Source organism: Xyrauchen texanus, chromosome 31, assembly GCF_025860055.1.
Source record: "Xyrauchen texanus isolate HMW12.3.18 chromosome 31, RBS_HiC_50CHRs, whole genome shotgun sequence".
Lineage (NCBI taxonomy): Eukaryota > Metazoa > Chordata > Actinopteri > Cypriniformes > Catostomidae > Xyrauchen > Xyrauchen texanus.
In genome coordinates, this window is record NC_068306.1 from 6,401,658 (window position 1) to 6,414,113 (window position 12,456).

The 12,456-nt window shown below is 43.0% G+C and overlaps 1 protein-coding gene across 3 annotated transcripts in view; it reads left to right on the forward strand.

Moving 5' to 3' along the window:
* The window catches only part of LOC127624691 (sex comb on midleg-like protein 2), a 36,376-nt gene that overhangs the window by 2,021 nt on the left and 21,899 nt on the right, over positions 1-12,456 (forward strand). For all 3 annotated transcript variants that reach the window (XM_052099528.1, XM_052099526.1, XM_052099527.1), the window contains exons 2-7: positions 3,953-4,043; positions 4,168-4,236; positions 5,010-5,086; positions 5,440-5,674; positions 9,498-9,586; positions 9,798-10,041. In XM_052099528.1, the coding sequence (XP_051955488.1) occupies positions 4,013-4,043; positions 4,168-4,236; positions 5,010-5,086; positions 5,440-5,674; positions 9,498-9,586; positions 9,798-10,041 (745 nt within the window). In that variant the 5' untranslated portion in view covers positions 3,953-4,012. The remainder of the gene's footprint in view (positions 1-3,952; positions 4,044-4,167; positions 4,237-5,009; positions 5,087-5,439; positions 5,675-9,497; positions 9,587-9,797; positions 10,042-12,456) is intronic.

The window sequence follows — 12,456 nt, forward strand, 5'->3', positions numbered from 1 at the left end:
ACTCCCTTCGCTGTCGGCGGCCATTTGTCCACTCACAGGCGGCCGAGCTCCTCCGTCCACCCCGGCAGATGGTCGCGGCTGCTCCTTTGGGGTGGATGGTAGTGGCGAGGACTCTACAACGGCGCATCCCTCCTCCTTCCCGGATTTCGGCACCAGTGTAAAGGGATTAATGGAAAGGAGGAGGCGAGAACCGGCTTGACAATATAAATAATAGTTTAATATAAAACTCAACCAAAAAGACAAACATACACACAGGTGTCGGACAGCTGTCCGTAAATCTCTCTCTCTGCCTTACTGCCGTCTTCAGTCGGCCTTTATCCCTCTCGAGGGCTAATTAGCCTGATTAGGGGCCGGGTGTGTGGAGTCACGACACGTCCCGCCCTCCGCCATGCCACACTATCTTAACTGGTCTAGTTGCTAGGTTTTTATGGGGGGGGGGTTTATGTTTATATTTATTATCATTACAGTAACGCTAAAGATTTGTGACGTAAAATAACGTAACTCGCTGAAATGCTCCAATACTCGCAATGCTCCACACCTACTGTGAGAAATCAGTTAGTATTTTTCTTTCGGCAGTTCTTTAGTCACTTGTGGAGTGTTTTGCCTTTTCATTTACATGAATGATGTGTCTTATTTAGTCATTTGAGAATCTCAAACACTCATATGTCCTATTCTAGATCTTGTGGGGAGATGCATTCATGGAGTGTTTTGAACTTTAAGGGATGGGAACTTCCCACAAACACACGCTTCATTTTACCAGCCCACACAAACACACACTTCCCTTTGAAAGAGTGAAGAGCATGTATTTAAAACATTAAAATGAGCAAAATCTACTGACTTCACTGTGCCGAGACACTGAGCGATGCACAGATCATTTCTGACACGGATATGAGGATAATTTTGGTGTCTTATTAGATTAATAATTAAATCCACACACTGGCAGACAATTATAGGAGGAAAAATGAGCTCAGTATTTATGTCAAGCAATTAAGAGTGTCTCGTGTCACCTCTGTGTTTCAGACAGACTTTCTTGTCCGTTTGTTCATCGATGTCGTGTTGTAACGTTTCGGCCGCAGAATGTCAGTGTTTTTGCTCCATAGCAGCCGTTGTCTATCTACCACAAAACGGTGCTAGACTCAAGAATACAATCAAACTTTAGTGTGACGGCTCTTAGTCAACAGTCTCAGTTTTCTCAAAATGGCAAGCTCTGATCTAATTGGCTGGCTTAAGGCAAGTTCTGGCAGTCATTGACAAATAAGGTTGCCCGAGGTAATCTAGGCTTCACTAGGGGTGGCCAATCTTACGCAAGTTTTGAAGTTTGAAGTAGAGAGAAAGCGGGTTGAGTAGCGCAAGTGTCAGTGGAGCCGCGTGTGTCTTTATATTGTGGAAAACTTTGTTTTTATGCATTATTGTTACATATTCTTTTCAGAGAAGGATCAAAATGCTTTTTGAAAGGAAAAGAGTCAAATTGAAGTACTTTCGATATCTTCGATTATTCGCGATTAAAAATTGTAATCAACTGACAGCACTGATATTAACCAGTCGATACGCAATCACCCACACGCGGTGGTGATGTCACTCTGCTTACATTTAATATATAATTTACCCTCTATAAATGTAATTAATGTTAACAAATTCTACATCTTTCCAAAGGTCAAAGGGTTCAAGATTAATATCCGATCTCTGTTTCACGATAGCAATCCTCCAGAAACAGCGATTTAGTCATTTGTGCAGGAGTACACATGAAAACATGCGATATCAAAACAGGACTTCATACCTTTATTATTGAATCCAGTTCAACACACTCGGGTCAATCGTCCATGACAAGCGTTCATTGAAGAACATCCAATAGCATTTTTGTCCATAAAAGTGATAAATTTGAGAAATATTGAGATATTCTCCATTGTTTACATGAGATCTCGCCTTCGTCATCGTTCTTCAACAAACTGCGATCTGAGCAGCGTTCATGTTGTAAAACTGTTTATGATCTGATATATTAGAGTCTCATAAACAAAACCAGCCGTCTCCAAAGTCTATTTTTAAAAATGTGGCGTAGTTGTATTCATAATAGTCGAGCAGTGCCGTCAGATTTAGTGTCGTCTTGAGAGGCGGAGCCTTAATTGTACTCTAAACGCTTCCAGCGATTTTACAGAGATTAAAGCTGCAGGAACTCATTTATTATTCGATCATCTTTAAATTTGAAACGTAACTTCTTTAGACTCGTGACTTTGAGATCATTGCATTTCTGGGTTGTCTTGTTACTTTTATTATTGTTTATTTGGATTATAAAACATCTTCAGCCTAAAATATTTCCATTACTATAAACTTCAGCTTCTCTAACTTTAAAAAAATAACAACATTTATTAATTCTGAGACTTGTAAAATAAAGCCCAAAGTGTCTCTTTCAAAAGAGACCACAACTGTGTCCAAACTCCAAAGAGTCCCGTAAATACAGCCATTTAAGTTCAGGATTGTCATTTTCATGGTTTGTGCTCAAAAAGGGGGCACGCATCAATGGGTTAATATAATCTTATTTCACTTTATTCTGGCATTCACATTTAGGACCGTACAGCAATAATGTGGCAGAACTATGGTACAATGATAGTACTGAGTTGCCAAAATTAGTTGGCATTAAGGACTGATTTACTGCTGCTGATAATTAAATTATAAATTCACCTCGAATCAAACCTCTTCATTTGGACACCCGCCAACCCCGGAAAAAACAACAACAACGGATCTACACGAATTCATAAGTGACTTTTTTTATTTATTTATTTTTTTTATTCAAAACGAATTAATTGCTCTCCACTTTGTCTGCAATGCCATTCTCCAGTGCAGCGATTAGTTATAAACAATTTAATTATCAAACCATCTTTGGTTGTCTTAAATGACTGGTTTATAGTACAATTACATTATAATAACGTGCATACACGTTATACATACCTTGGCTTTTCTCTGACCCACGTTTGAAGCGTCCGTCTCTATAAATAGCCTAGTCATGTTGCACAACAAACTCCACGAGGAGTCAGTGATTGTTTTTTATTTAACCTCTAGGGGGCGCAGTTATGCTGCTGAACCAAGCCGTTCAGACTGTAGAATCCTCCAGCGCCGGACACTATCGGCAACTATCGGAAACTGTCTGAGTTTATTTTTTCAGAGTAGTCGGTAAATCTGATATATCGGTCGACCGCTACAATACATTTAGTGGATTATTCTATCTGACCTGATACTCGTCTGAGCTCCCGTCACTCTGATGTTCCGATCTGCTGTAGCATTAGATTTTAAAGGCATCTCGGCCTTATTGTTAGATTATTACGAGATTTTTATTTAATTGTTTCTTTTTATTATTAGATTTCCCCCCCGTTTTCTGGATGGCCTGAAGGGCACCTTTAGATTTGGGGATTATATACATGTGAATTTCTGTATGCATGAGGGGGCGTTATTAATTGCGTTAATGTTTTTTGACTCTATATTTTTAATATAATGAATCACATTAAATTGAGGTGTGGCCAGACACGAACACTTGACGTCACAGAGAGAGACTACAATACTTTAAAAGGTCTCTTAGATTGGGTCAGAAACACACACACACACACACACACACAAGCCAGGTTACACACATCCCTCGTGCAAACAACCATGCGCTCTGTCACGCACACAAACACACACACACACACACACACACACACACACACAAGCCAGGTTACACACATCCCTCGTGCAAACAACCATGTGCTCTGTCACGCACACAAACACACACACACACACACACACACACAAGCCAGGTTACACACATCCCTCGTGCAAACAACCATGTGCTCTGTCACGCACACAAACACACTCGAGAGCAGAGAAATCTGTATGGTTCTGGAGAGAACTGCAGATCTGACCTCCTGTCTCTCTCTCTCTCTCTCTCTCTCTCTCTCTCTCTCTCTCTCTCTCTCTTTCTTAGGTTTAGAGTGAGATCGTGTGCTCTGGTCTCTTCAGTATCTCACCGTAGTTCTTGTTGCCAATGTTCAACATGGGCCGAACTACACTGAAAGGTAAAACATAGAAAAACAGTCGAGTATTGACACATCATGGGAATATTTGCCTCTTCACCCCTTATTTGGAGATTGATGTTTCAAATTCGCATTATTCACATCTGCATATTATTTTCTTCTTCAGATCAGAAAGACAGTAGGAAGGAAAAGCCAGGCAGGAGTATGTCCCTCACAGGTCCTGGACCAGTCAAAGGTAAGTACCTGCTCTCACACACACACACTCTCTCGGGTCATAGAGTCATCTGAGGCACTGACCTGAGATCCCAATTCATTTTTGTAAATAATTGTCCTTCATTTGAACAAGTGTGAACGCTGCCACCCGAACCTTGGTGCGCTCCAAACAAGTGGACCGAGACCACCAGAATAGTGGGTCTCGGTCCGCTTCCAAACGAAGTCTGGTGCGGTTCGATTGATATATGAACGCAACATGGACCAACGACGTTTAAACGGACCAAAAACAGGAAGTCATTTGCCTAATACAGGCCTCAAGCATACCTGGTTCTTCTCATCATAGGAGCTATGTTGCCCATTACAGTTCGGGACAGGCGTCAGAACCGCCCATCAGTCGTCCTTTCAGCATATCTTCGTTTGTGTGTGTAATAGAGGAATTCCTGGCACTGTTTTGACTCCTTTACACATTTTATTAACTCTTCATTTGATCTCAACTGGTAAAAATACCACCATATAAACATATATACATCCACCGAGCGCATTTAGCCCAGCAGCCAGCATTGTTTTGCAAGTGCTGTCACAAAATATACGTCATAAAAGCTGTCCAATCAGGTTGTGACTTTTCCCTGATGCCTTTGGTTTTGTATAGTTAGGTTCAGTGTTAAAAATGCCAGTATGAACGCTGAGCTAATCAGGATTAAATGTATCATTTTCATTTTTGGTCCAGACCAAGTGGACCAAGAGAACGGAACTACAAGTGTGAACACAACCTAAATGTGTTTTTGTTCTGTGCAGTGACTGAGACTTTCTCATGGGAAGAGTATTTAAAGGAGACATCATCTGTTCCTGCCCCTCCCAGCTGTTTTAAACAGGTAAGTCCCCATGTCCAGACAAGTCTAGTTGGGGAATGACCCATCAGGGTTTGTCTCTGTAAGGAAATTTTGGATCTTTAGCCAGTTTTTTAGCCTGAGTCTTTAATGAAGCCATTTATTAAACAGCTTTTTGGAAATCTTGATTCAAATTGGTCAATCACTGTATTGAGCGGTCAGATATTTTGACCACTAAACTGTATAGTTCTACACACCAGGGCCATTTACTTGGCTGTTGAATCAGTCCTGGCTCTTTATTTGGTACTTGGCTGCATAATAAGTGGGATAATTTTAGCCAGTTATAATAGGTTTAAAAAAGTCATGTAATGATGTTTATTTTTTCTTTTTGATTTCAGTCTCGGATTCCTCCTCCTAACGACTTCAAGGCTGGTATGAAGCTGGAAGCTCGAGACCCTCGTAACTCCACTTCCACCTGCATCGCCACAGTGATGGGCATGATGGGTGTGAGACTTCGCCTACGTCTGGATGGCAGTGACAACACCAACGACTTCTGGCGACTGGTTGACTCCTCTGACATCCAGCCAATCGGAACCTGTGAGAAGAATGGAGACATGCTGCAACCACCACTGGGTACAGATGATTTCTCTCCCCCTTTAACAGTTGATCTCACATTCCTTTAAAGCTGACCTCACTTCTCTTTAACAGCTGATTACACTTCCCTTTATCAGCTGATCTCACTCCCCTGTGACAGCTGATCTCACTCCCCTGTGACAGCTGATCTCACTTCCCTGTAACAGCTGATCTCACGTCCCTATAACAGCTGATCTCACTTCCCTGTAACAGCTGATCTCACTTCCCTGTAACAGCTGATCTCACCTCCCTGTAACAGCTGATCTCACTTCCCTGTGACAGCTGATCTCACTCCCCTGTGACAGCTGATCTCACTCCCCTGTGACAGCTGATCTCACTCCCCTGTGACAGCTGATCGCACTTCCCTGTAACAGCTGATCTCACTTCCCTGTAACAGCTGATCTCACTTCCCTGTAACAGCTGATCTCACTTCCCTGTAACAGCTGATCTCACTTCCCTATAACAGCTGATCTCACTTCCCTGTAACAGCTGATCTCCTTTCCCTGTAACAGCTGATCTCACTTCCCTGTGACAGCTGATCTCACTTCCCTATGACAGCTGATCTCCCTTCCCTATAACAGCTGATCTCACTGCCATATGACAGCTGATCTCCCTTCCCTATAACAGCTGATCTCACTTCCCTATAACAGCTGATCTCCCTTCCCTATAACAGCTGATCTCCCTTCCCTATAACAGCTGATCTCACTTCCCTGTGACAGCTGATCTCCCTTCCCTATAACAGCTGATCTCACTTCCCTGTGACAGCTGATCTCCCTTCCCTATGACAGCTGATCTCCCTTCCCTATAACAGCTGATCTCACTTCCCTATGACAGCTGATCTCCCTTCCCTGTGACAGCTGATCTCCCTTCCCTGTGACAGCTGATCTCCCTTCCCTATAACAGCTGATCTCACTTCCCTGTGACAGCTGATCTCACTTCCCTCTAACAGCTGATCTCCCTTCCCTATAACAGCTGATCTCACTCCCCTGTGACAGCTGATCTCACTTCCCTGTAACAGCTGATCTCACTTCCCTGTAACAGCTGATCTCACTTCCCTGTAACAGCTGATCTCACTTCCCTGTAACAGCTGATCTCACTTCCCTATAACAGCTGATCTCACTTCCCTGTAACAGCTGATCTCCTTTCCCTGTAACAGCTGATCTCACTTCCCTGTGACAGCTGATCTCACTTCTCTATGACAGCTGATCTCACTTCCCTATGACAGCTGATCTCCCTTCCCTATAACAGCTGATCTCACTTCCCTGTGACAGCTGATCTCACTTCCCTGTGACAGCTGATCTCACTCCCCTGTAACAGCTGATCTCACTTCCATGTGACAGCTGATCTCACTTCCCTGTGACAGCTGATCTCACTCCCCTGTGACTGCTGATCTCACTCCCCTGTGACAGCTGATCTCACTCCTCTGTGACAGCTGATCTCACTCCTCTGTGACAGCTGATCTCACTCCCCTGTAACAGCTGATCTCACTTCCTTATAACAGCTGATCTCACTTCCCTGTGACAGCTGATCTCACTTCCCTGTGACAGCTGATCTCACTCCCCTGTGACTGCTGATCTCACTTCCTTATAACAGCTGATCTCACTTCCCTGTGACAGCTGATCTCACTTCCCTGTGACAGCTGATCTCACTCCCCTGTGACAGCTGATCTCACTCCCCTGTGACAGCTGATCTCACTCCCCTGTGACAGCTGATCTCACTCCCCTGTGACAGCTGATCTCACTCCCCTGTGACTGCTGATCTCACTCCCCTGTAACAGCTGATCTCACTTCCTTATAACAGCTGATCTCACTTCCCTGTGACAGCTGATCTCACTCCCCTGTGACTGCTGATCTCACTCCCCTGTGACTGCTGATCTCACTCCCCTGTGACAGCTGATCTCACTTCCTTATAACAGCTGATCTCACTTCCCTGTGACAGCTGATCTCACTTCCTTATAACAGCTGATCTCACTTCCCTGTGACAGCTGATCTCACTCCCCTGTGACAGCTGATCTCACTCCCCTGTAACAGCTGATCTCACTTCCTTATAACAGCTGATCTCACTTCCCTGTGACAGCTGATCTCACTTCCCTGTGACAGCTGATCTCACTCCCCTGTGACTGCTGATCTCACTCCCCTGTGACAGCTGATCTCACTCCCCTGTAACAGCTGATCTCACTTCCTTATAACAGCTGATCTCACTTCCCTGTGACAGCTGATCTCACTTCCCTGTGACTGCTGATCTCACTCCCCTGTGACAGCTGATCTCACTCCCCTGTAACAGCTGATCTCACTTCCCTATGACAGCTGATCTCACTCCCCTGTGACAGCTGATCTCACTCCCCTGTGACAGCTGATCTCACTTCCCTGTAACAGCTGATCTCAGTTCCCTGTGACAGCTGATCTCACTTCCCTGTGACAGCTGATCTCACTTTCAACAACTACCAGATGATCTCACTTCCATGTGACAGCTGATCTCACTTCCCTGTGACAGCTGATCTCACTCCCCTGTGACAGCTGATCTCACTCCCCTGTGACAGCTGATCTCACTCCCCTATGACAGCTGATCTCACTCCCCTGTGACAGCTGATCTCACTCCCCTGTAACAGCTGATCTCACTTCCCTGTGACAGCTGATCTCCCTTCCCTATAACAGCTGATCTCACTCCCCTGTAACAGCTGATCTCACTTCCCTGTGACAGCTGATCTCACTCCCCTGTAACAGGTGATCTCACTTCCTTATAACAGCTGATCTCACTCCCCTGTAACAGCTGATCTCACTTCCTTATAACAGCTGATCTCACTCCCCTGTGACAGCTGATCTCACTCCCCTGTAACAGCTGATCTCCCTTCCCTGTGACAGCTGATCTCACTTCCATGTGACAGCTGATCTCACTTCCTTATAACAGCTGATCTCCCTTCCCTGTGACAGCTGATCTCACTTTCATCTACCAGATGATCTCACTTCCCTGTGGCAGCTGATTTTACTTCACATTACTAGATGATCTCATTGCACTGAGCTGCTGATGTCACTTCCCTTCAACAGCGAACTCGCTTCCCTGTGATGGCTAATCTCACTTCCCCTTGTCTGCTGATCTTGCTTCCCTATGATGGCTGATCATACTTCCATTAACAGCAGATCTCACTTCTCTTTTATGAGCTGATCTCACTTGACTTTAACAAATGATTAATGACTTCCCATTGCCAGATGATCTCATGTCTTTCAACTACTGATGTCAATTTCCTGTAACAGCTGCTCTTTCCTTTTTACAGCTGATCTCACTTCCCTTAAACAGTGGACCTCAGTACCATGTTACAGTGGATCTTACTTCCCTTCACAGCTGATCTCACTTCCTTTTAACAGCTGTTCGCACTTCCCTTTATCAGTGGACCTCACTTTCCAGTGACAGCAGATCTTCCCTTCACAGCTGATCTCACTTGACTTTAACAAATGATTTTACTTCCGTTTAACAGCTGATCTCATTTCCGTTTAAGATTTCTCTTCCTTTGAACTGATAAACTGATGTCAGTGTTTGTTTATTTGTTTGTCTTTTCCTATCACAGTATTACACATTGCGTCTAAATGAATTAATCATTTAATGCAAAGTGGTTAATGTGTCCAATGGGTTGTACAAACAAGTGGGCCAAAATAACCACTCATTTGTTCACGAGTCATTTCGCTGATGCTGTTTTTCTTAATGAACTCAACTTTCTGTTTGCCTGCAGTGTTTTGAATGCTGAGTGAAATTGTTGGTAGAGATGAATTTGATGTTCACAGCTGATTATACAGGAGCAGAATTATTAATTTCTCTCTTATGCTCTTAGGTTTCAGGATGAATGCCTCGTCGTGGCCGATGTTTCTCTTGAGGACTCTGAATGGAGCCGAAATTGCACCAGCCACTGCGTTTAAAAAGGTACTAAACCTCCCAAGATGGAATTCACGCAGACACACCTGCTCATTTAATATTATTTCTATTTTCCACATTTTAGAATAATAATAATAATAATAATAATAATAATGAACTGAATTTTGTCTAGTTCTGTATAACAATTTGACCTCATACAAACTCATTACAAATGTTTCGGTTTAATGACACTTACGTTCTCTGGTGTTATTTCCATCAGGAGCCCCTAGGGCCCCCACAGAACGGTTTCAAGCCCGGGATGAAATTTGAGGCGGTAGATAAAAAGAATCCATACCTGATCTGTCCAGCAACCATCGGCGAGGTGAAGGGCGAGGAGGTGTTTGTCATGTTTGACGGTTGGAGGGGCGCGTTTGATTACTGGTGTCGTTACGACTCGCGGGACATCTTCCCAGTGGGCTGGTGCGGAGTCACCAAACACAGCTTACAACCGCCCGGCAACAGCAGTGAGTAATTTAATGAAACTTTTAACGGGGTTTAAGGTTAGTTTTAAGGGGGGTTGTGTAGTGTTCTGTTTGTTGATTAAACGATTGATCCATTAACTATCACCAGTGTGACCTTAAAGAATAAATGAAACACAAATAAGTTTACTTAAAGTCGTTTTGGATGACAGTTCATTGAAGTGTCCCACATGCTTGTGAGGGATTAGAATGACTTGTTTGTTCACCAGGGGGCGCCACAGCTCTCTGTCAAATTCAACAGCTAAAATGGAATAGTATGTCCCTCATGAAATCACAAGACTGCTGTGTAATGGTCACAGATCTTCTGAGATGAAAGCACTTTTCACTTTGATCCATTTCAGCACATCAGAAGCTAACCAGAGCATTTTTGTCGACTCTGACCGAGCGGGCTATGTGCAATTTTCCATCTTTTACGCTTTAATTATGTCTGGTTCCAATTATAATGGGATCTCTATGCAGTGGAATCATAATTCACTTCTTTCTTAATATGCGATAATATCCGTTACCGTGGCAACCTGCCCTAAAGCCCAGCCCTTCTCTGGCTTTGTCGGATTAAAGTAAAAATAAGAGTGCTTATTTCATGGAATTACATCTCATTGAAAAACTCATCCATTCACAGCTCAGACAAAGAGCCTGACGGCGCGTCAACATCACTGTCAATCATGTTGATTGTCATGGCGACCCAGACACTGACCCCACGTACACAAACAATCTCACACTGAATTGTAATGATTTACAATCTCACACTGAATTGTAATGATTTAATTAAGAGTAATAATGGATGACTAATGATGATAATTGTGGCTGAATTTAGCAGGACTGAGGACATTTCTCAGGATGTACATTTGTACTATTATAATTTTTTTTGTGTGTATTTTGAACTAGAAGTTTATAATGAATCTTTTCAATTGCATACATGCACCGTTAGCACCTTTAGAAAATAACCAGACCTCAGAGAAAGAATCAAAGGCTCAATGATCCGAACATAGCATACTGTTGTTTGAAACGTTTACATCATATATTTGAGGTAAAACAGTAAATCTTTGCAATATACGAAGTAACTGGTAAATGTTCTGCACTTATATAGCGCCTTTTTAACCTTAACAGTATTCAAAGCGCTTTAGACTGTGTCCCAATCACCCATTCACACACACATTCACACTCATACACCAATGGCGGCAGAGATGCCATGCTAGGCGCTAGCCTGCCATTGGGAGCAACTTGGGGTTCAGTGTCTTGCCCAAGGACACTGCAGCATGTGGAGTCATGTGGGCCGGCAAGTTAACCGCCAACCCTATGACTAGCATACAACCCGCTCTGCCACCTGAGCCACAGCCGCCCCAGAGAAGTTAGACCACTTCCATACGCATTCATTCCGCTAGTTTTGCGCCTCTCATCCACACTTGAACGTCATTTTCCTCCACCGAAAACTTTCGAAAGATTTTAAAAACACTCTCTTAACAGCATACTTTGCGAAAAATAAGAAAAAAAAACGATGGGAAACTGAAAATGGCAACGGTTTAAAACTTAAACGGTTAGCGTGGGCGTTCCTCAGCAGTGCGCTAGTATCCCATTTCAAACATCGCTAAAGATATGTGCACTTTTTCTTAACTTTAATTGTTTTTCCTGTTTGTGGTTTGTTGTTCTGTAATGTGAACTGATGATACTATAATCTGTAAACTTGCTCCGAGTGAATCCAGATTTTGTGTTTTTTGTGGACTCATTTTGAAATGATAATATTTAAACGTTTTCATGGTCATGTGTTGACTAATGTTGATTCAGTCTCAACTTGAATTTATTGAGTTTCAGCTCCGCAGAAACATTTCGCCCAAATGAAAGGAAACTCTGTACCGTTTATAATTATGAGTCGCATGTTTTGTTGCAAATGAAATGATTTGCTTTGGATCTGGATTATATCGCATGGCCTGGTGTGTTTATTTATACCAGCCATCCAAGTTATTATGTGTAAATGAGATAATTAGCGAGTGAGCCAGTGCAGGTCAGCAGGGATTTGAGCATTTGAGTGGAAATAAATCCAGACTAACATAACACACACACACACACACACACACACACACACACACACATCTGTGAGAAAAGTCAGAGAATAACCAGAAGAACAGGATGTACGGAGAGGAACAAGTGGAGATCTGTGTGTGTTTACAGTAAAGGCTGACAGCCACAGAAACGCATTTAACCGCTGTAACAGAAACCCAAAACGAACAAAATCACACACACCGACACTCTTCATATTCAGTTAGGATGCAAAGTCTTTTAAAGTCCACATGAAATGGCTTGACAAGCACAGTTGTCGTTCCTGTGTTGAAACATACATGTTTAGATGCAACACGTCGTCATATTATTATTTATTTCTTAACAAATAGAGTTCACATCACGGCA